This window comes from Sorex araneus, chromosome 4 (assembly GCF_027595985.1).
Source record: "Sorex araneus isolate mSorAra2 chromosome 4, mSorAra2.pri, whole genome shotgun sequence".
Lineage (NCBI taxonomy): Eukaryota > Metazoa > Chordata > Mammalia > Eulipotyphla > Soricidae > Sorex > Sorex araneus.
In genome coordinates, this window is record NC_073305.1 from 107821895 (window position 1) to 107847299 (window position 25405).

Here is a 25405-nt window from a genome sequence, read left to right on the forward strand (position 1 = left end):
CTCGGCAGACACAGGGCCTACCTGCTAGTGATGCTCAGGGTGTATGCCGTGCTGGGGATTCCAGCTGGAGTTGGCAGACACATAGCTTGTGACTTAACCCCTGTGCTATCTTTCCTGCTTCCTCTTAATTTTGTTTTTTGCCTGGGATTGAACCCAGGACCTCACACATGTAAAGCATGTGCTTTGCCATTGAGCTGCATTCCCAGCCCATGTATATTAAAGAAATAACTCGAAATATTTTGAATTTTCCTTTCTTTGCCTTTTTTCCTTTGGTGGATGTTTTTTCTTAACTTTTAAAAATCCACACTATGCATGAGCAGAAAGATCTTTTTTGTCCTCTTCTCCCATTCCCCTCAACAAATGACATATCTTAATTCAAATTTCTTGTTCTTTCCTCCAGAGTCCCATGCTTCCAAATTTCTCCTCTGACATTCACTTTGACTTGGGAGTGGCAAATAGTAGCTACATATTCATATGAGAGTCTAAAAGTCAGAGCATGGTGCAAATAAAATAATAAGCTTATGATGACTCATCATCAAGGTTTTTGACTAATAAATTTTATTATTTATTTGGAGTTCCCCACCTCAAAAACAGTCTTAATAACTAATACACAGTGAAATTGGACTGCTCATTTTCTAAGTATATCTTGAGTTCTGAATTTATATGGTTATAAGTCTTTGGATGGAATATTTCTCAAAAGAATTAACTAAACTGTCTTTAATTCTTCTCATCCGTTCTCTTAAATTCACCTAAGTCAGATATTTACCTTAGCCACTTACCAAAACAATTCATCAAGACCATGAATTACAGCATATTTTTCTCTTTGGTTATCCAGCTTTGTGTTACTTGACATTCTGGGATGACTGATTAATCTTTTCTTTGAAACTTCTTCCACGTGCTCTCTGTTTTCTTCCTCTGACTGGCCATTTCTTTCCAGTTCAAGATCTTGATCTTTATGATGCAATAAAGATCGAGGGCTCAGTCTTAACCTCTTTCCTTTTCTGTAAACTCACTCCCTGATGTTCCATCTCATTATGCTGTTTTACATACCTTGTTTATGCTGACAATTCCCAGATTTCTGTTTTCTGCTCAAGACCTCTCCGTTGAATTCCAGTCATATCTTGTTTGATTGCTCACTTCTCTTCCTAGGTGTCTTCCGGATATTTCAAACTTAGTCTGTGCCAACCATAACTTCTTGCTTCATAGTCTTTGTCATTTTAATAAATGGCAACTCCATTCTTCCTATTGCTGGGCCAAAACCCGTTGACTCCACTATTCCCACACATGGTTTTAGCCAATCAGCAAGTCTTATTGTTCTGCTTTTGGTATATCTAGAATCTGACTATTTCTTACCATGTCCTCTATCACCATTTTAGTTGAAGCAATGATGATCTTTTCACCTGCATTATTACAAGAGCCTTCTAAGTAGTCTCATCAGTACAGTTCTTGCTCACCTGTTCTATTTGGACAGAATTGATTTTCCTCTAGATATCCTCATGCCTTTGCTTCAGTGTTCTCCAGTCAGGTCTTCACTTACCACATTCTTTAAGACTCAACTCCTACCTTCCTACTGTCATTGAACTCCATACCCCCATCCCCTGCTTTATTTTTCTCTGCCATTCGTCTATGAGTGTGCGCTGTAAAATATGAGTTCATTTATCTTCTTCCCTTGTGCTTGAAGGGAGCACAATGTACGCATGTTTTCCTAATTAACACAAGTTTGCTTCATTATCTAAAATGGGCCATAGGACATACCAGGGCCAGAACTGCTTATTGACTATTCACTTCTTGGGTGTTTCACTGTTTGAACTTGTCAGGAATGATAACATGTTATGGGGGAAGCCTGTTGGGTTCATTTTGTCACAGATGGCTTATGTGAAGTGAGAGAGGATGTCATCTTCCTCTCTACCCACCTCTGTCACCTGGGCAAGAGCCTGGGAGGATCATGATTGAGAAAGTCTGCCATAAGCACCTAATGCTACGTGGTTGCTTGTGCCTGAGCAGCTTCACCAGGCATCATCAGATTGCACCCAAATCTCTCACTTGATCTCAGTGTGGGAAATAATCCCTACCACCCAGTTGATCGGGTTGCTGGGGAACCCAGGGTAGAGCAAGGAATTATTTTTTGCAGGAAAGGAAAAATCTTCCGTAACTTCTGCACCAGTTTTTTTCCAAGTTCCTTCCCTCTAAGAAATTTCAAGAAGAGAAAGTGAAGTGAAACAGTTTCATTTAAAAATTATAAGGAAGGAAGGAAGAGAATAACATGTTCAAGCAAATGAGGACTCCTCCAGAGGGGAGGTAGCCAAAAAATACCCCATAAAGTGAAAGAAAGTAATTATGTATCTGAAATTGAGATATGGGTGACCCTCAGGATAGAGGATCTTGGTACTTGCCTTTGCAAAGCTGGTTTTATAGATTTTTCTCCCTAGTTCCCCCCATGTGTGGCTTTCTTTATAGATGCGTATTGCTTAGAGGAAGAGCTTTGGACATGGTGTTCACCTTCATGTAATTGCAACTCCTGTTCCTCTCTCTGGAAGGTGCCCAACCTTGTCTGGACTGGTGATGGCACGGTTTAGTCTTATTGACCTCAGGTCTACAAAGTGGGCCCAGCCTTCATGCTCTACCACTCTAGAGCTAGTGGTAGGGGCTTTGAATTACACCATGGATTTATTACTTCCTAAACACTCATAGCCAGCACCCACCCTTCCTCCTGTCTGCCTACTTCAATTTTCATTTACTGTAATTTTCTAAGCCATCTTGATAACAGTAAATGGATTTGTTTTGCCTGTTTTGTTGTAAAAAATTATAATGTAGCAGGTTCAATATTTGTTTCTTTTCTACATGTGTTTTCTTTGTTCTTTCCTGTGCCTCAAATTTTAGGCATTGAAGAAGGGAACCAAAAAAAGTTTGATTTTTTTTTTTTTTTGTAGTTGAATGATCTGGTTTAGTTGTAATTGAAACTTGAGTTAATATTGATCACTCATTAATTATTTGACTATTATGTGAGGTAATTAGCAACTTGTTTCAAGTGATATAGAATATCTTTGGGAGAGGGAGATATACTTGTCTGTGCTCAGAGATTACTCCCACTGCAGCTCGGGACTATAACGGGGTGCTGGGGATCAAACACTGGTCGGCTGTATGCAAGGCAAGCAAGCATACCTGCTGTACTATATGGCCATGTGAATTTAGTATTCTCATAATAAGGGTTTTCAATGTTTTATTATTATTATTATTATTTTAACGTTGGGACCATACTTGGTGATTCTCAGATTATTTCTGACTGCACTCAGGTATGACTCCTAGTGGTACTCAGGGAACCCTGTAGGGTGCCTATGAGCAAACCTGGGTCAGCTGTGTGTAAGGCAAGTGCCTACTCACTGTGCTATTGCTCCAGCTTCATTTCTTGATAAGGTTTTAAGCTTTCTTTTTGAATACAATGTAAATTATGTCAAGGACCAAGTGGTAAAGCAGTGAGTAATTAAATTAATCATTATTTGGTTTAATGATTATGACAATTGGCAAAATACACATGACTTGAGAAAAAAAACAGGGTAACATGCTTTATGAAACATACTACTTATGCTTTGTCTATTCTAGAATTTAGTTAATGACTAACAAATTCTAGTAGGAGCATTTAAAAAGGTCATGCATGGGGCAAATGGAAATGGTCAGGATACGGCGTTTCTAGTTCTTCATTTACTTTTCATTGAAACTGACAAATTGTGATAGACAATTTGTCAGTTTCAATGACAAATTTCCTGGGAAATAGAAAATTAGGAAATCTAAGCCATCAGCTACTGCAAAAGTTTTTCCAGAGCAGGGAAAATTAGGTAATAAACATACATGTGAAAAGATGGTTTAGAGGTTTCCATTTCAAATACTTTGAAATCATGCATAGTTTTGGTATACTGAAAATCTTTTTTTTTTTATGTTTATATGCCTGACAATTTTAACATGTTTTAAAGTATCTAACATATTCTGTCCTAATGATGATGGGCTAACATTTGCTACGCTCCAAACTTACCTCATTTAATTTTCTAACCATGTGTGGTAGATACTAACATTTTTACTTTTATAAAAATATAATAGTAGACTCTCTTAGCTGACGATTCTAGGCTCAAATTTCTTTTAGAGCTGGGGATGTCTCTCAGCCATGGGGCACATACGTGCATGCCTAAGGCACTGGGATCGAGTCCTGGAACCACAAAATTTCTTTTCTCTGTTATTTATTGCCTCTTTACTCTTTCACTTTTTTTTTTGCTTTCCTCTTAATTTATTGTGTTTGCAGGTAAAAGTAGTAACACTTTGTTTTATATTAAGAAGACTCTTGTCACCTAAGCTATTCTGAACAACTTGACAGACTCATATCAATGAAGGTGCAGCTCGTAAATTTCTTGTACACATTGACACTTTTTTTTTAATTAATTAATGAGTCACCATGAGGGTACAGTAACAGATTTACACATTTTCATACTTGAGTTTCCCTCATACAATGTTCGAGCACCCCTTCCTCCACCAGTGTCCATTCTCCACCACAGTGAACCCAGTATCCCTCCCACCCCCAATTCCATCCCCCCTCCCTCCGCCCCCCCCCCCCCCCCCCGCCTTTGTGGCAGGGCATTCCCTTTTGTTCTCTCTCTCTCTCCTTTTGGGTGTTGTGGTCTGAAATAGGGGTATTGAGTGGCCATCATGTTCAATCTATAGTCTACTTTCAGCACACATCTCCCCTCCCCAGCGGGTCCTCCAACCAGAGCTTACTTTATGTTCCCTTCTCTATCTGAACTTTTTTCCTGCATGTGAGGCCAGCTTCCAAGCCACTTCTGATGTTATGTCCCAGTACAGGAGTCTCACCGGCTCATTGACCAGACCAGACAGGAGGGAGGATGCAAATACAAGGCACTCTTTATTGCTAGCTTGAGCTAGGGTCCGAGTCTTATCCAACGCAGTGGAGTCTCAACAAGGACCCGGACCCAAATTCCAGGGAACATTATATAGTATATAGTTACATGTCTGTGAGCTAATTGGTCATGCCCACCTGCTGTGCCCAGAGAAATCCTACTTATAATAAGAATGGCTAGAGGATTTTCAGCTTTTTCAAGGACAACTGCAGGGAATTCTTGGGGAGGGGGCAGGGGAAACAGAAACTTAGACCTACTGTCTGTTTCTGCCTTAAAGTCAAGCCTGTTATAGCCCTGCTCCTACTTCTTCACACTGTCTTTCTCCTACCCGCCTCTTTCTTCCCTTTTTTGACATAGTGGTGGTACTGCACTAAGGGTCACACACTCTTGGCTTGCAGTGCTCACACACTTGGTCGTGATGCCAAGGCTCACACTGACTGGTGCAGGAACCAAGATTTTGGCCTCATGTGAAAAGCTAGTGATCTGAATCACATCCCTGCGCTCTTAGTTCTTATTCCTTCCCAGTGTCTGCAGGGTAGTCAAGTTGAAATGTTTTTTAAGTAAATGATGTTTTGGAGCTGAAGCCATAGTAAAGCAGGCAAGACACTTGCCTTGCACAGGGCTGACTCGGGTTCAATCCCCAGTATCCCATACGGTCCCTGAGCCCTCCACGAATGATTTCTGAGGGCAGAGCCAGGAGTAACCCCTGAGCACCGCAGGATATGGCCCCAAAACAAAACAAAAAAGGATTACTTCAGTATGTCAAGAGAGAATTCAATACGTTTTTACTCTGGAATTTTATATTTGAGTTCTTAGCTCTCAGAAGCCCCTTCACTGATGCATGTTTACTGGATGTCTGACATAAGCTGTCTTTTCTTTTTCAAGATATATTATTTGTCGTAGTTGTATTGCTTAGAACTTTATTGTCTTTATAATTTAATTTAGAGCACAGACTCTAACATTAGACCTAAACAATTTATTTAAAATTTTTTAATTGGGATTCATTGGAAACAATGCTGTTTATTTTTATTTTTATTGTTTTGGTTTTTTGGGTAACACCTGGTGATGATTAGGGGTTACTCCTGGCTCTGCACTCAGGAATTACTCCTGGTAGTGCTCTGGGGACCATATGGGATGCCAGGGATAAAACTTGGGTTGGCTGCATGCAAGGCAAACACCCTACCTGCTGTACTATTGCTCTGGCCCCTTTAAATGCTATTAATAATGGTTGCTCATGCACATAATTCCAAAACCACATCATTCACCATTGTACCCCTCCCCTCTCCCAAGCACCCCAAGATGCCCTCCCTTCTAATCCTGCTCCCCAACTCAGTTGTGTGGATCAGTTCTTCCATTATGCTGCCTTTGGCTTTTTGTCTTTGCTTGGTATTTTTAAACCCCACATGTGAGAGAATGACTGGCTTCTCCCAGCATATCCTTTAGTTCCATTCATGTTGCTACAAATCGCATGACTTCATTCTTTCTTAGAGTTGCATAATATTCCATTGTATGTATATACCACAATTTCTTTATCCATTTGTCTGTTTTTGGGTGTTTGTGTCGTTTCTATGTCTTGTCTATTGCATTAAGCGTGGCAATGAACATATGTGTACATATATCCTTTTGGATCAATGTTGTTGGGTTTGGGGGATAGTTGTCATGTAGTACACTGCTGGAATGTATGGTATTTCTATTCTTAAATGTTACATAGCACTCTGTATTCCTTTCCATAAAAGCTTAACCAGAGGACATTCCCACCAGCAGTGGATGAGGGTTCATTTCTCACCACAACTTTGTCAACACTAGCTGTTTCTAAATGATTGGATATGTGCCATTCTCGCAGGTGTGGAATGCTTTTTGTTTTGATTTGCATTTCCCTAATCATGAGTGGTGGTGAGCACTTTTTCATATGCCTATTGGCCAACAGTACATCTTCTTTGGGGAAGTTCCTGTTCACTTCCTTGCCCCACTTATACATGGGGTCTCTGGATATTTTTGTTGTTGAGTTTTTTGCGTGCTTTATAGATCTTGGGTACCCTTACCTGATGTGTGTCCCCACCACTCCTAACTAGTGACTCCTAAACCTTCTGCTGTTCGACTCTGTAGGTGTTTCAGGTGTTGAACGAGAAGAAACAGATACATGCTATAAAGTATGTGAACTTAGAAGAAGCAGATAACCAAACCATTGAGAGTTATCGGAATGAAATTGCCTATTTGAGTAAACTGCAACAACACAGTGATAAAATCATTCGACTTTATGATTAGTAAGAATATTTTTTATTTATCCAAACAACTCTTATTGTTATAATTCCAAACAACTCTTATTGTTATAATTCTCCAGATGTTTTATAATCAAATTACAGTCAAATAGTCAAACTGATTTTTGTTTTTCCTGTTTTTCTTTCTTATTCCAGTGAAATCACGGACCAATATATCTACATGGTAATGGAGTGTGGAAATATTGATCTTAATAGTTGGCTTAAAAAGAAGAAATCCATTGATCCATGGGAACGCAAAAGTTACTGGAAAAATATGTTGGAAGCAGTTTACACAATTCATCAGCATGGTATTTTTAAATCTCCTTATGTCTGTGGTAGAACAATAGTACAGCTGGTAAGGTGCTTATCTTTTATGTGACCAAACAGGATTCCATCCCTGGCACCTGGCACCTTGAGCCCTGCTAGGAGTAATCCCTGAGTGCAGAGCCAGGAGTAAGGCCTGAACACAGCCAGGCATGGCCCCAAAACCAAAAAATAAAATAAAAAATTATATCTCCTTAGGTAAAATTAAAATATTTGTTAAGATTTTAAGGTTTTGCCTAATGACCTTCAATTGGATAAGCTAAATATTTGGTAGTTTTATTTACTTATATTTGGTTTTGGGATTATACCTGGCAGTCCTCAGGGCTTATTCCTGGCAGAATGCTTGGGGACCATATGTGGTATCTTTGGTTCCAATCCAGGTAGCTGCATGCAAGACTAATAATATCCTACCTGTTGTACAGTCTCTTCCGCCTCACAAGTATAGATGAAAGAACAAAGTCATTTATTTATAATTCAATTAACTGAAGGTTATAGGGCATGAATTCAAGTTCTCCATACTATAATGCATCCATAATTTAGCAAGTTGTAATTTTCTCATCCATAATTCTGAATCATCAAACCCTTGGATTATAGCAGATCTGAGGTCTTAGAATTCAAACATCCTAAAATTTGGTATTGATTTTGTGTATTTATTATGAGTTGTGTGCATTGTGTGTAGGAGTTGGTTTTAATTTTAGTTTTTTATCTGTTGGCTCTATTTTCTTGTTCTTTTTTTTTTAATGGAATTGGTTCTTTTTACGGTTTCTCTATCTTTTTATCTCTAGCTTTTTTCTCTTTTCTTTCTCTTTGTGTTTGTTGTTGTTGTTGTTTATACCTGTTTTGGGGGCCTGATGCAGTGCGTGGAGTCACTCCCAGTGGTGCTGAGGATTCCACCTCAGCACCTTCCTCATGCCTAGCATGCACGCCAGCACTTTGAGCTATTTCTGCTGCTCTTGTTTCTTCCCTTTCTTTAAAGAGAGAGAGAGAGAGAGAGAGGGAGTAACTAATAGATACTGTTTCCTCAAGTCTCCTTTCCTGTAAGGTAAATGACTGTTCATTAGAGATCAAGATCAGGGATGTAGGGGTGGTGTCAGCATAAGGGTCTAATGTGTAATTTCCAGTGCTGTTTAATGGATGATGGCTCACAGAGAACATAAATTTCAGGATCATAGAGAATACCAGGGTTAAGACTCTTGCCTTCTGTGCTGCCAATCTCGGCTCAAACAGCACCAGTACCCAGCCAGGATACTGTCACAGATACTACGATTCTCTCACATCAGCCATGTAATCTTGAACAAATTACTGTTTTGTTTTTGTTTTTCATTTTATTTTCATAAAGTTCTTCACCCGCCCGGCAGAGCCTGGCAAGCTCCCAGTGACGTATTCAATATGCCAAAAACAGTAACAACAAGTCTCACAATGGAGACGTTACTGGTTGATATGCCACTCGAGCAAATCCATGAACAAATCGATGAACAAATCGATGAACAACAGGACGACAGTGCTATAGTGCTACAGTGCTAAAGTTGTTCACAATAATTTATTAACATTCAATATTTCAACACCAGTTCATCACCATTACATCTTCCCATCACCATTTATTTCAAATTTTCCCATCACCACCCAATCCTGTCCCACAGGCAGATGCTAATTAATTTAACAAATTACTAAGTTCTTGACCCTAAAGTTTCTTTATTTAAAAATGGGAATGATAAGATTAGATTCCTTAAGATTTATTTCCATAAGATGATGAGATTAGTATGAGGAGTAAAGGATCGCCTGTGAGCAACAAACTTAGAATACTGACTGGCACTTAGCAGTATTCTGTTTGCAGAATATATTTTAAGTGAATAATTTTATTGTAAAGGAATCAGCTTTTGTGAAACCAGTTGTCTCTGGAATGTTTTATTTTGTTCTAATATTATAGTGGATTTGTATTTTGAAGGCATTGTTCACAGTGACCTGAAACCTGCCAACTTTCTGATAGTTGATGGAATGCTAAAACTAATTGATTTTGGGATTGCAAATCAAATGCAACCAGATACAACAAGTATTGTTAAAGACTCTCAGGTAAGACTTCCTTAATGGTTGATTACTACATAGTAGAGTTCAGTTCCTTTTCTTTTTTTCTTTTTTTTTGGGGGGGGGTGGTTTGGGTCGCACCCGCAATGCACAGGGGTTACTCCTGGTGGTGCTCGGGGACCATATGGGATGCTGGGAATTGTTTGTGCAAGGCAAACGCCCTACCCGCTGTGCTATTGCTCCAGCCCTGCGTTCAGTTCCTTTTCAACTGTGAAATATTATTTTACTAGTGGAGGGTTTTATTTCTAACCGCTCCCATTCTTGAAAGGATTTGAGGCCTTTTTTTTTCTTTTTTGGGTCACACCCAGCGATGCTAAGGGGTAACTGCTGACTCTGAACTCAGGAATTACTCCTTGCAGTACTTGGAGGACCATGTGGAATGCTGGGATTGAACCCAGGTCGGCAGTGTGCAAGGCAAATGCTCTACCCACTGTACTATTGCTCTGGCCCCAAGGATTTGAGACCTTTTTATAAGAATAGATACTGTCCTATGAGAACATAAAAATCATGATTTATATAATTTAGTATGGAAAACCAATATAATATTTCTAACAACTTTCAGTTATTTTTCAATGATTAAGTTGGAAAGGTGGTAATTCTGCCTTGGACGTCTTGGTAATGTTCTGAAACTTTGTCTGAAACTTTGTCTTTGGAATCTCTGGTAGCAACCAAAGAGGGAATTATAGTTGTGAGCTTTTCATTGTCTAAAATAGTGTTTCCAAAGAAGTGAAATTTTCCTATTACTTGCCTCTAAAAAAATTTTTTTTTTAATCACTGTGAGACTGAGAATTACAAAATTGTTCATGGTTGCATTTCAGTCATACAGTTCCAACACCCATCCCTCCACCAGTGTCTCCAGTTTCCCTCCCACTCCTTTAAGCCACTCCTCACCCCAACTGTCTCTATGGCAGGCACTTCTCTTTTTTCTCTCTTTTTCTCTCTCATTTTAGACATTATAGTTTGTGATACAGATGCTGAAAGGTTATCATCTATATCTCTTTACCTGCTTTTAACACTGAGTTCTTGTCCAGAGTGATCATTGCCAACTAGTATTGTCATCATAGACCCTACTTTGTCTTAACTACCCTCCATCTTCCATACAATTGACCACCATTGACCAGTCCTCCTGGCCTGTTTTCCCTGGCTTTGGATATTTGTTTCATACTGTTTTGTTTGTTTTTGTTTTTTAATCCCACAAGTGAATGCATTCATTCTATATTTGTCCCTTTTCTTCTGACTCATTTCACTTAGCGTGAAACGGGACCCTCATTCACTGCTGGTGGGAATGCCAACTGGTCCAGCCTTTTTAGCAAACAGTATGAACATTCCTCAAAAAACTAGAAATTGAGCTCCCATTCGACCCAGCAATACCACTTCTGGCAGAATATACTCTGTGGGTCCAAAACGCACAGCAGAAATACCATCTGTATTTCTATGTTCATTGCAGCACTATATGCAATAGCCAGAATCGGTAAACAACCTGAGTGCTCGAGAACAGACATAGGGGTATAGAAACTATGATATATCTACACAGTGGAATACTGCATAGCTGTTAGGAAAAATGAGGTCATGAGATTTGTCTATCCTGGGTAGACTTGGAGAGTATCATGCTGAGTGGAGAAAAAAATTCTTAAAAGTGGATCTTCATGTTGGAAATGCAAAATAAGCTTTGTAGTCAGTGAACTTTTATAGGATATATAATAGCAAGCTTCATGAAGCTGTCCCTCAGAAACTGAGTAGATGAGAGTAACTAGAAACAACCCTGCTCCATACTAAGAGTTGTAGTTCATGTATATCGAGGTCTTATGTGGCTCTGCCTTAATGCTATTAATAAAAGTAGAATTTTTTAGGAGTAGATAAACAACGTGCTGTTCAAATAGTCTTATTTGACAGTTATTTCTCTTCATTTTAAACATGACTGAACATATTTTTGTAAACTGGCTTGAATATAACTTCTGTGGTAAAGACCTTAAGTACAGTTATTCCTTGTAAAACCTTGACACACAAATGAAACTCGGACCTGAGCAACTTGCTGCAGAGATGGAGATGGCCCTGGGCTTTGCAATAGTCCATTTCCTCTGGACTGCTCCAGACGGGGGTAGGTGCCAGTCCTCCGCCTACTCCCTAGGAACTCTGGCAACCGCCATTTTCTAGAAGTCAGCAATAAGCTCCAGGTAGGAGCAGTGGTGCTGCCAACGCCAGGCCTCACAGGACAGGGGAGGAGCGGGCACTCCTCCTTCCACTCCCCCCGATGGGACTCTGAGATGATGCTACATCCATCCACTGTCTACTTAAGCTCCCACATGGCCAGGAGCCAGAGACACACAAACGAACCTCAGACCTGAGCAACTTGCTACAGTGACCTCTTTAGACCCTAGTTCTTAAAACTTTAAAATTCCTAGAGCGCACGGCCACTCTTGCAGCCACAAGACTTTATATTGCATCCGTAACAAACAATACAAAACACATGGTCTAGCATTGCCTTTTCGGCAGGTGTGAGGGGTGGTGGGTCTGGTCTCGAAATATCGAAGGTAAGCAAAGTAGAGAAAGAGGGTATTGTGCAAATAGTGTGCCACACACACAGGCAGAGGGAGGTGTGGAATGGGGGGAGAATGGAGGATCTGGGGGTTTTGGTGGTGGATAATGTGCACTGGTGAAGGGATGGATGTTGGATGACTGAATGATCAAAACTCAAACATGAAAGCTTTGTTATTATATCTCACAGTGAATCAATAAAAAACAAAAAATTTAAAAAGTAAAACCTTATATTTTAGATTAAAATGACTACATTGTAAGAATGGCATCATTCCTTTGTGGAAAATATACCATGGTATTTAGGTAACTATTTCATCTTTAATTGGATGTGGCCCCAATGAGTATTCAGAGAAAAAACTAGATTTTTGGCTGGTTGGTTGATGTAAAAATATTCTGGATGGATTCTAGCATATAAATGATTGAATTTCTCTTTCAAAAATTATGACCATTTATACAACTTTTGAATGACCAGTTTTGTAATAATTGCCATTATAATAAACCAAAAAGCCAGCATTCTGAGCATAGTGAAATTTTTTATTAAGAACCTAATTGATTTTTCTGACGTGTGAAAAAAATTCTATTACTGGTGGCCAGTGCAAAGCAGAGTGGGTAGGGAGCTTGCCTTGATGTGGGTCCACCTTGGTTAGATCCTGGGCGCCCCTTATGGTCCCCCCCAGGCCCACCAGGAGTGATCCCTAACCACAGAGCCAGGAGTAAGCCCTGAGCACTGCAGGTATGGCCCTGAAACAAAACCAAAAAATTGTATTACTCTGGGTAGTAATTTAATTTTTTTTTAATGTGTGACATCTGAAATTATCCTTTTCCAAGAATATGGCATGTATGTCTTTAAAATTCAAAAAGTAAAATGAGGCATTTTCATTGATTTGTTTCGCTCAGCGATTTGTGTTTTCTGTTATTTGGAAATAGGTTGGTACAATTAATTATATGCCACCAGAAGCAATCAGAGATATGTCTTCTTCAAGAGAGAATGGGAAATCCAAATCAAAGGTACTGTAAGGTTATTTATATCCCATCTATCAGTAGGAAATAAACTTAAAAAAAAAATTGCTCTATTGCCAGGGTAGGGTGAGGGTTGCGCAGTACATGTGGTTCCAGGGATGTAGCCCTTACACAAGTGCTCTGTCTTTTGTGCTAAGATCTTGCCTTCCTAAGCAGATTATAATGGAGTTACCCCTTATTGATGTGAAAATGTATTAATATTATACTCTTATTAATATTATACTCTTGGACTGAAGCGATAGCGCAGCGGGTAGGGTGTTTGCCTTGCACGCGGCCGACCCCGGTTCAATTCCTTCGTCCCTCTCAGAGAGCCTGGCAAACTACCCGTGGTGTATTTGATATGCCAAAAATAGTAACAAGTCTCAGAATGAAGATGTTACTGGTGCCCGCTGGAGCAAATCGATGAGCAACAGAATGACAGTGATACAGTGATTATACTCTTACTGAGCACCTTTGACTGTGGACCAAAATCATCCACCATCCCCCCGCCCGAAATATTTTGCTCTTATTATAGTGATGTCTAGAAATGCACCTCAGATGATTTTTTTGGGTTTTGTTTTGTTTTGTTTTTGGGTCACACCCGGTGATGCACGGGGTTATTCCTGGCTCATGCACTCAGGAATTACTCCTGGCGGTGCTCGGGGGACCATATGGGATGCTGGGATTCGAACCAGGGTCGGCCGCATGCAAGTCAAGCGCCTACCCGCTGTGCTATTGCTCCAGCCCCTTTTTTTGTTGTTTTAAAATTAAAGAATAAAAGCAAATTAGCTCTCATTTTCACATAGGTAATATTTGTTATAGACTTTGTAGTCTTTGTTTCTTCTCATTGTTACTTTATATTTCTTACCATTCATAAATTTTGTTTGGTTATGCCTTCTGGGTCACACCCAGCAGTGCTTAGAGTTTACTCCTGTCTCTGCTCATGAATCATGGACCATTCATCAAGGAACAAACTAAGGGTGGCCTTATGCAAGGCTGGGGCTTTGATTCTTGTACTATCTCTCTGGCCCCGAATTCTATGTTTTAAAGTACAACTCCTGAATAATTTTTCCTGAGCTACCTCTGGCTGCTAATTTCACTGTCAGTGATTTTCATATTAGTCTTTATTGACTCCCCTTTTTGTGTTCATTTTGCCCCTCATCATGCCTCGGATTCCCAAGCTAATCTTTCACCCGAGCAGCACCCTCCACACCCCAAAAATGTACAAATTAAATGAAAAACAATATGAAGCACTTAGTACACTGCCCAATTCAAAATAAGTGCTCAGTAATGTGCTTTTATTTACCAAATTGGATTTTTCTCTTAGGGAAGTCTGATTTCTAAATTATCTTTTCAAAGAATTTGCATAAAACTCTGCCATAGGGACTAGAGAGATAATACGGTGCGTAGGGTGCTTGACTTCCATGTGTCCTACCTGGGTTTGATCCCCATCATCCCAGATTGTCCCCCAAGCAATGCCAGGAGTAATTCCCAAGTGCAGGACCAGGAGTAACCCCTGAGGATTGATGGGTGTGCCCCGCCGCCCATCTCCCCCCGACTTGGGGGGGGAACTGCCAAATAGTATCTCTTATAAATTATTTTTGCATCTGTCTGACTTTCTCATTTGTCCTGATATGTGGAATTGTCTTTCTCTTTCCTTGCATGACTTTCTTGATTGTAAAGAACCAGTTCTTGATGCTATGTTTCTATTTGTTCTCTATTTTCTGCCTTATCTTTGTTTTCCCCTTAGGGTTTCTTTTCCAGCTGCTCAATTTAAATAATTTCTAACTTTAGTATTATATTATAATATTCTTGCTTAGAAGCATTAAAATTTAATTTTATTTGGTTTTACTTTAGTTGTGTCTTGCAGGTTTTACTGCAATGTTTATTTTTACTGATTTCTAAAATTTGTATTTTCAATTTTAAAAGTTTAATCATTTAAGTATTTATTTATTTAAACAAAAAAGACTTATTTCGAGTTATATGTAGAATTTAGAGTTTTTCAGTTGTCAGCTTCATGGTTGGTAAATTTCAAAACTGTTGTCCCGTGACCCTAAGTGATTGTGAATAGAAGGCAGATCTTTACTGGGCATGTGAAAGGATGATTCCTTCTTTTTTTTAATTTGCTTTTTGGGTCACACCTGGTGATGCACAAGGGTTACTCCTGGCTTTGCACTCAGGAATTATTCCTGGTGGTGCTCAGGGGACCATATGGGATTCTGGGAATCGAACCCAGATCGACCATGTGCAAGGCAAATGCCCTACCCACTGTGCTATTGCTCCAGCCCAAAGAATGACTCCTTCTACTGAAGAGTTTCACACCTCTCCCAAGGCACCGTCTCAGATTGCTTTCTACTAAACACCTGTTTCTTCTTTGGGGTTTTGGGGGTTCCTCGGGCAGTCACACATTCACTACTTCCCTTTCCTTTCTGCTTCCCTTGCCTCTAGTATGCAGAGGTTGTGGCTCCCGCTGTTTTGTCTCCACTCCCTTTCATTCTGGGGTGCATGTGTATAGTTTTGTTTTGTTTGGGCTGTACTCCGCTGTGCTCAGGTTACTCCAGATTCTGTACCCAAGAATTATTCCTGGCCAGGGCTCCAGGGACCATATAGGGTGCTAGAGATTGAATCCAGGTTGGCCGCGTGCAACGCAAGTGCCCTACCTGCTGTCCTATCTTCCAGCCTCATATGTAGTTTTTATTTTGCCTGATTTTGTTAGGAATATTTTCCCAATGTTTTTGATTTCCCTACTAGATTGATCTGGGCTTGGTTGGTCTATCTTATCTAGGGATTTGGAGAGGGTGGAAGTCTTTGCTGCTGTAGACACTGCCGTTTCCTCAGAAGTTAAAATCCTTTTTAATCCATGTCCCATGAGAAAAGGACTTAATGGGCTGGACGACAATACAGCTGGTAGGGCGCTTGCCTTGCATGTGGGTAACCCAGGTTTGATCCCTGTCACCCAGTAGGGTCCCCCAAATCCACCTGGTGTGATCCCTGAGTTCAAAACTAGGAATAATGAACATTGCATGAGGGGAAAACAAGCACGAAAATGTGTGAATCTGTTACTGTACCCTCACTGTGATTCACTAATTAAAAAATAAATTAATTTAAAAAAAACAAACAAACTAGGAATAAGCCAGCTGTGTCCCCGAAATCAAAACAAATAAACAGACCTAATTTCTAGGTAGTTAAGAAGAGGAGGTTAGTGTTTTTGTTTTGTTTTCCATATGCAATAATAGACTCTGTCTTACTTCATAAAACCTGGACATAAAAAAGAATTTATGTCGAACTCTCCATCCCCAGCAAATAATTTAATGCATTTTTGGCTTAATATAATTCTGTTCCAGTTAGTTTTCAGTGCATAGAAATTTGTAACTATCCATACTTCTTGGATAGCTGTAACTTTTATTACTGTAAGATGGCTTTCTCTTTTTTTCTAACGAGATTATTAGTTCAAATTTTATTTAATAATAAGCAATACTTGTAAGTGCTTACCATGATTTGACATTATTCTCTATGATTAATGATGTCTGAGTGTTATACAATTTAATGATTGCCAATTTACAGTTATTATTTTTATCTTAGAGATGAGGAAATAGAAGCATATAAGATTGTCAGCCATTGGTAATGCTTTCTCAGCCCACACTGCTCTCTATTGCTTGTGTTCTTGCATTTAGGGTATATATATTTTTTATATATGCACATGTGTATATTCAAGCTCCCGGAAGTGCACACGGTTGTTTTGGGGCCGTGTGACATCTTATAGCCTAGTTCTCCCTCTGGGAGAACCTGGCAAGCTACCAAGAGTTTCCTGCCCACAAGGGAGAGCCTCAAAAACTCCCCATAGTTTCTTCATATGCCAAAACCAGTAACAATGATGGGTCTCATTCCCCTGACCCTGAAAGAGCCTCCAATGCAGCACCATTAGAAAGGGTGAATAAAGAGAGGCTTCTAAAATCTCAGGGCTGGGACGAATGGAGACGTTACTGAGACTGCTCGAGAAATTCGATGATCAACGGGATGATGGTGCTGCTGATGATATGTATATTAATTTATATATGTGCATGCATGTATATTATGTTAATTTTTATGTGTGTATACTTGTATATTGGTTTATATACAAGTGTAGTTTCACAAATCCAGTAGTTCTGATTTGTAATCTAATAGTTTGGGAGGAAACAAGAAAATTTAAATTTGGCAGTTATATATTTTTTTAATTTTATACTTTTACAAACTGAGAATGTAATGTTTTAACTGGAATATTCAAGTTTGAGTGTTTAAAGACTTAATGTTCACCTCCCTCAATAAAAAAAAATTTAATAAAAAAACTACAAAAAGATATCATGTCATGTAAACATAACTTAGTATTTGCAAAGTCATTGATGTATGTGTTTTAGTATTAGGATATGTGTGTTGTTAGTGTTCAATTTTTGCGTTAAGATTAAAGCAACATTTTCTTTGTTTTGTTTTACCTAGATAAGCCCTAAAAGTGACGTTTGGTCCTTAGGATGCATTTTGTATTATATGACTTATGGGAAAACACCATTTCAGCATATAATTAATCAGATTTCTAAGTTACATGCTATAATTGATTCTAATCATGAAATTGAATTTCCTGATATTCCAGAGAAAGATCTTCAAGATGTGTTAAAGGTAATATTAATAGTACATGGATGTAGAATAAGATTTCTTGTACTTAACTGTTTGATTAAAATTAAAATAAACAGGGGCTGGGGCTATACCCCAGCAGGTAGGGCGTTTGCCTTGCACGTGGCCAACCTGAGTTCGATTCACAGCATCCCATATGGTCCCCTGAGCACCGCCAGGAGTGATTCCTGAATGTAGAGCCAGGAGTAACCTCTGCATCATCAAAAAGAAAAAATATATATTTAAAATAAACGGCTGACATTGACAAGATTGGAATTACATGATTGTCAGTTGTAGAACACTTGGTCTTGCATGTGTGAGGCCCTGGGTTTGATTCCCTAGCACCACATCAAATAAAAACAAAAAGGAATGGTGACTGAATTAGCTTTTCAAGATACAGTAAATTCACTTTGAAGGTGTCTTGAAACTAATGGATAGTTGGATGTCTTGCAGAATGACTTGTGAACTAATCTTGTCATTTCTGAGTAGTCTCAAATTGATTTCTCTATTATGGTACAATCTGGAAAAAACACTTTACCAGAATAATAGAAAATCACTTGCTCTGTTTTTTAAAATTTGCCTTTATTTTTATAGTGTTGCTTAATAAGGGACCCTAAACTGAGGATATCCATTCCTGAACTTCTGGCACATCCATATGTTCAGATTCAAACTCATCCAGGTACTTACTTTTTAAAAATTAGTTTATTACCAGATTACTAATATAGACAAGCTTTAACACTAACAAAACTCAGTATCTGAAAACCCTTTTCTAGCATGGCACCCTCATAAAGGAGTTTTTTTCTCAACTAAATCTAAATTCTATCACCTTTCTTTACTTCTGATATTCATTCATACTTATCCTAGGATAAGTATGGGTTATGATCAGTCATTACAAGAATGTCAGAGCAGAACATATTGTGCTGTTAAGCAGAGTATGTTTTTATACGTGAACTTACATTTTTCTTATTGCCAGTATGTTACTGAGTACATATTTTTTAATAGGCAAACAGATGGCTAAGGGAACCACCGAAGAAATGAAACTTGTTCTGGGCCAACTTGTTGGTCTGAATTCTCCTAACTCCATTTTGAAAGCTGCTAAAGTAAGTATGTCTACCATTCACATAAATTTTACTTGTTTTTTTACAGTTTAGTAAGATAAATGTTTAAAGAAAGTTGATTCAGTCATTAGACCAACTGTGAAGTATATTTCACAGTTGAAAATCAATAGTATGTTTTTGATGAATGCAGATTTATTTGCTTTACATCATATTTAAATAGCACAATTGAAAATGATTTGATGTAAAGTAAATTTAAAATTGCTATCAGTACTTAATTGAAATAAATTTAATAAGGAGTAGTCTACCTTTTCTTTTTAGTATCATTCTTTGTTTTGCCACATTTGGCACTAACTTGGGTAACTCCAAGTTCCTTGAGTCATTCCTAGAGGTATCTGGGAATTATGATTACCTAGCATCAAATCTGGGAAGATAGTACAGCAGGTAAGACCTTGCACATGGCCAACCTGGATTCAATCTTCAACACACATGTGGTCCCTGAGCACAGCCAGGTGTGACAAAAACAACTGGACCCCCTCACATGCGAAGCATGCACTGTACCCCTGCAATACTCTTCTTAGCTTTTTAGCATAGCTTTTGAATTGATTTTTCCTAGCCAATTATTTTTTACATCATCTTAGAGAAATCTTAGTATTTACCACATATAATGATTCCGGAGCATTTCTCAAAGCGAGTATCTCAAACCTTTTACACCTCATGCCTGTTTATATCTATACCATAGTGTAGCCCAATGGCGTCTGCTTGCTCCAGAAACATGAAGAGCATCAAACTGTTCGCCCAGGGTCTTGCTGAAGACGATGATGAAAGCCTTACCAATGGCTGACAGTCTCATTGTTGCGCGGCCAGGCGTTCTTTTGACGTCTCGTGGAATCCAGTCAGTGACAGCTCTAGTCCAGCGGTCATCTCCAAATCGCATTACGTGTCCGGCCCATCTAATTTTCAACACCTTGACAAATGAGGCAGCTTCCTTGATCCTCGATCATTGACAGAGGTCGGAACTCCGGATTCCTTCTCTCACTTGAGTGAGGCACGGCAGAGCCTGGCAAGCTACCCGTCGCATATTCAATATGCCAAAAGCAGTAATAATAATGGGCCTCATTACCTTGACCCTGAAAGAGCTCCAAATTCGGTAGTGAACAAGCAAGGAGAGGCTGATAAAATCTCAGAGCCAAACTAGGCTGCCAAAACGAAGGAGGACTCAAATGACTGTACTTTTAATGCACATACACTGGAATTGGAAGCATCTATCAAGGACCTGATGGTGCAAGTGCAGATGATCAAATACGACATCATTGGACTGACCGAGACAAGAAGGCATCAATCACAGCATGCCATTTTTGACACTGGAGAAGAACTATTCCTTAGAACATGTGACAATAGAGGCATCAGTGGTGTCGGTGTCCTCGTCATCATGAACTTGGCCATGAGAATTAGTTCATTTGAATGCCTAACAACCCAAATTGGACACTTACGTTTGAAGAGATGTGGCTCATTGTCAGCAGTTTCTATCTTTGTCGTCTACGCACCAACATCCAACTACGATGAAGAAATTGAGAAGTTATACATGGAGCTGGAGAAGTTTTATAGAGAAGACCACACCTTCTACGAGGTCATTGTCCTTAATTTGAACGCCAAGATAGGACCAAGAACGCTGCCCCAAGAACTCCACATCGGGACACATGGCCTAGAATGGAACGAACAAGGTGAGAGACTGAGTTCATCATGTCGACCAAGACCATCCATGGTAACTCGCAGTTCCAGAAGGCCGAATCTAAACACTAGACATGGGAGTCTCCCGGTAGACAGTTCCACAACAAAATTGACCACATCATATTCAATCGACGGTTTTGCCTGACCGATGTCGCTGTTGTCCCAAAATTCCAAACGGGATCGGACCACTGTCTCCTTCGTGCGAAATTCTACTTCACAAAGCGTGGTGAAAGGGCTGCAGAGTTTAAGAATAGAACTCCAGAATGACCAACTAAATTACCTTAGGAACTAAAATTGTGAAAAATTTATTTTGTAATTCTTAAATTTTTCATATTCATATTTTATATTTCTACAATATTGCTTAAAACATTTTATAAATAAGTTTAAGGTGGATTATTTTTATCACTCATCAATACAAAATATGTATTGGCACATCTTGGTGGCAAAGATTTGTGCCTTTTTGTTTGGGGGTAATACCTAGCTGTGCTGAGGGCTTACTCCTGGTGGGGCTCAGAGGACTGTATTGAATGTTGATCGAATCCAGACAGACCATGAACAAGGCTAGCGCTCTACCCACTGTACTATCTCTCCATCCCTGATATGTGTCTTCTTTAAAAATTAGATAATGGTGTGACCTTTAGTTTTTAAAATAAATATATGGATATTAATATAGCTAGTTATATTTGAATATATTAGTTTTATATTCTTTTAAATGTCTTATTCATTACATATCATTTAAAAGTATACTTCTTGATAAGTGTATTTTATAATATAGGTATTTAACTCAGAAGAGCTTTGTTTAAGAAGCAAGGAGACTCAAGAAGTATTTAAAGAAACACTCATGTGTTCATTAATGATGTTGTCTTTGTTTAGTAAAGACTGAGCATAATCTTATAGCTGATTTGTTTTTCTTTCTCCTTGTTTTGGGCGGAGCCAAAAAAGGGTCTAGGGACCACTCCCAGTGATTCTTGACCAGCCATCCAGGCTAGATAGATAGTTCAGTGCAGTGACATGGGAATACAGTTAATAGCTAATCCTTAGGCCAAGCAAGATGTTTAAAATTCTTCATTACTTCCAATAGTTTATAATTTCCTGATTTGTTAGAATATCAATATAGATAATGATTTAGAATACCATTATACTATTCTAACATGATATGTAGAATATCATTATTTTTGTTAACCTGATAACACATTGAATTTTTTAATGTTTTAAAACAAATGTATGTTTTTAATTTCAGACATTATATGAGCAGTATAGTAGTGGTGAAAGTCATGATTCCTCTTCATTATCCAAGACTTTTGATCAGAAATGGGGGAAAAAGTGACTGTCAGTTTTTGCACAATGAACCCACACAGAGTTCCCTGTGGAAATCTACTCTTGAAGACAGCTGCACTCTTGGCAGAAGAATTCAGTGGCTTGTCCTCAAAATTGTAAAAATAATAACCACTAAAGTAATTGTATATACTAATGTAAAATTGTTTGCTGTCTACACTGTTATGTAAATCTAATCTATTTAACACCATTTCACAGTTGAAATTTGGGCAGGCATCTGAAATATATCTGACTAGTGATGTAAATAAAGCTTTGTAGCATATGATGACACTAAAATATCGAAGTTCTAAAATCGTTTTCTTTAAGCAAATGTAGTTAATCAGACGCAAAGGTTTTTTTTTTAAATTTAAACCCAAATCTCATGTGTTTAAGACATACGCTTTATTGCTGAGTCAAGGAAGTAAATTCTTTTTGTTGTTGTTTTGTTTTGTTTGGGGGCCACACCCAGCTGCCCTCAGTAGGGCTTACTCCAGGCACTGTGCTCAGGGAATCATGGGGTGCCAGTGACTGAACCCGAACCAGCAAAATTCTTAATAAAATTTGATAGGTGGGGAAGGGGCACACTCCTGGCAAGGCCAGGAGTAGAATCACCATGGCAGCTTGTGGCAAGTGTTATCTTTTGAGCCCAATACAGAATTAAGGGAAGACATAAGAGTAGGCCTTAGTAAATAAACTTTGCCAGTTTGATTTTTAAAAGAGACTTTCTGATTATTATATGACCCTGATAGAGCCCCAGATATTAGGACTGTACTTTGAATGCTTCCTTCTTCATAAGATCGGCGGTGTTTGAAGTATCTTCAAACTTACAGCAAAATTTAAGAGAAGGTAAAGAGAGTCTATATAACCTCCCTATTCCCCTAGAACAATTTACCCTATTAACAGAGTGTTTGTTGCAATTAATGAGCTTACTGTCACATAGTAATCTTAAAGTCCATACTGTATATCTCACTTCCCTCATTGTATATTCTTTGGGTTTGGGTAAGTTTATAACTTGTGTCTATCATATGATCATGCAATGTATTTAACTGTCATAATAATTCTCTGTGCCCTGCCTATTTTTTCATCCCTACCATGGTTTCCGACTGTGTTAACCATTCCTCTTTTTTTTGTCTACAGTTATGCCTTTCCCAGAATGTTATATAATTGGAGTTATATATTTATATATACATATATGTATAGCATGTGGCTTTCGGATTAGTTTATTTCACTTATTAATATGCATTGTTGTTTCCTCCAAATGTATTCATGCTTGATATTCTATTTTATTTTAATACTTAATATTCCATTGCAAGGATGTACTGCTGATTTATTCATCTCCTAACGGTCATTTTGGTTGTTTCCAAGATTTTGGCCATTAAAAATAAACCTGATGTAAACATCTATGTAGAACATAGTTTTTGTGTGCATATAGCGTTTAAGCTCCTTTGGGTAAATATCAAGAAACTTGAATGTTTGTCAAATGGTAAGAATATGTTTAGTTTGGGGACTGGAACGATAGCACAGTGAGTAGGACATTTGCCTTGCATGTGGCTAATGCGGTTCGATTCCCAGAATCCCATATGGTTCCCTGAGCACTGCCAGGAGTAATTCCTGAGTGCATGAGCCAGAAGTAACCCCTGTGCATTGCTGGGTGTGACCCAAAAAGAAAAAAAAGAAATTAAAAAAATATATGTTTAATTTTGTAAGAAACTGACCATTGTCTTCCATTGTTATTCTACTACTTTGTATTTCTGTCAGCAATGCAAGAGTTCCACATGCTTACCAATATTTGGTAACAGTATTGTAGATTTGGGCATGCTAATAGGTATATAATTGTATATTATTTTAATTTTTACTTTCCTTTTTTTGACTTGTGATGTGGTACATCACAAGCTTATTTGTCATCAGATATCTTTGGTGAAATCAAGGTCTGACTGGTTTTAAAAACTCATTATTTTTCGGTCTGGAGTAATAGCACAGTGGGTAGTGTGTGCAAGTTACTCCTTGCATGCGGCCGACCTGGGTTCGATTCCCAGCATCCCATATGGTCCCCTGAGCACTGCCAGGAGTAATTTCTGAGTGCAGAGCCAGGAGTAACCCCTGTGCATCTCCAGGTGTGATCCAAAAAGCAAAAAAAAAAAAAAAACCTCATTATTTTCCTATGTTGTGGGATATTTGTGTTATTTGAAAAGCAATTCTTTATTGGATGTATCATTTGCAGTTGTTTTTTACCAGTCAATTGCCTAACTTTCTTGACATTGTCTTTTATGGGGTGGAAGTTATTTATCTTTTCACATCTCTCAGGTTGTGTGTCCTTGGTGATACATCTGAAATATCACCTTCACACTAAAGCATACTAAAGATTGTCCTGGTTTCAACTGGTACTGTCTCCTAGGAGTTTTTACAATTTAACATTTAGATGCATGATTTACTTTTGTTTTTGTTCTGGGGCCATTCTCAGGCCATATTCAGAAATCACTCCCGATGTTGCTAAGGTAGGAGGACCCACTATACTATCTCTCTAGTATACACTTTAGTTTTTGATGAGAATATAATTTCTGTGTCTTGTTCATTTGTTTTGCACACCACTGCCAGTTACTCCAGCACCATTTGTTGAAATTACTATCTCTTTTGTTACTTTTTTTGTAAAAATATTACTTTTGTCTGTCAGGATTGGTTACTTTCATGAGAGTCTATTTCTGGGATCTCTGTTTCGTTGAGATTAATTCGGGTTTTTGGTCACTGTTTTTGATGAGGTTTATCTGGGGGCAACCAGAGCCACAACCTGGCAGTACTCAAGGCCAATTTCCCAGCATTTTGACAGTTAACCATCTCACCAACTCAAAAGATTCCATTTCTCACCAAGTTGCTCCCATCCATCATTTTGACACATATATGGCACTATCATTTTAAGTCCAATAATGAATGTTCTGAAAGGTATGAAATGTTTCACAAGTGTGCATATTATCTATATGCAGGGTCCATGTAATCTACTCTGTATCATTCTAATTTTAATATATGTGCTACCAAAGCAAGCACTTCAATACTGTCTTAATGGTAAATTTTGAAGTTAAGTGGTGTCAGTCCTTCAATTTTGACCTCCAAGTTGGCTAGTTAGGATTTTTGCCTTTCCATAAAAACTTCAGGATCCAGAGGCTGGAGTGATAGCACAGCAGGTAGGGCGTTTGCCTTGCACACGTCAACATGGGTTCGATTCCCAGCATCCCATATGGTCCCCTGAGCACCGCCAGGGGTAATTCCTGAGTGCAGAGCCAGGAGTAACACCTGTGTATCGCCGGGTGTGACCCAAAAAGAAAAAAAAAAACCTTCAGGATCTGTTCATTCTTTAAGAAAATTGCTGTGAATTTTATTGAAATTGTGTTAAGTGTATAAAATCAAATTAGGAAGAACTGGCAAAATAATATTGAGATTTCTGTTTAAGAACACAAAATATTTATATTCTGGTTTTATTAGAGTTTTATTAATTGGAGCTCTCATAGACCTTTTTAATATATGTTAAAAATAAACATTTTTAATATTTGTTTATAGTTAGGTGTTTCAG

General features: G+C 38.6%; 1 protein-coding gene and 1 non-coding gene across 2 annotated transcripts in view; one reads left to right on the forward strand and one right to left on the reverse strand.

The window, feature by feature from the left end:
- Nucleotides 1–21870, forward strand: part of TTK (TTK protein kinase) — a 44532-nt gene extending 22662 nt beyond the window's left edge. Inside the window, exons 15-22 of the mRNA XM_004610117.2 lie at nt 7008–7165; nt 7316–7467; nt 9429–9553; nt 13028–13108; nt 17573–17749; nt 18338–18422; nt 18746–18843; nt 21770–21870. Coding sequence (XP_004610174.2) covers nt 7008–7165; nt 7316–7467; nt 9429–9553; nt 13028–13108; nt 17573–17749; nt 18338–18422; nt 18746–18843; nt 21770–21856 — 963 coding nt within the window. The 3' untranslated portion in view covers nt 21857–21870. The remainder of the gene's footprint in view (nt 1–7007; nt 7166–7315; nt 7468–9428; nt 9554–13027; nt 13109–17572; nt 17750–18337; nt 18423–18745; nt 18844–21769) is intronic.
- A 2906-nt stretch (nt 21871–24776) lies between these two features.
- LOC129404576 (U6 spliceosomal RNA) lies at nt 24777–24882 on the reverse strand. Its single transcript, XR_008629968.1, has one exon. It is a non-coding gene; the product is annotated as a U6 spliceosomal RNA (small nuclear RNA).
- Nucleotides 24883–25405: the final 523 nt, after the last annotated feature.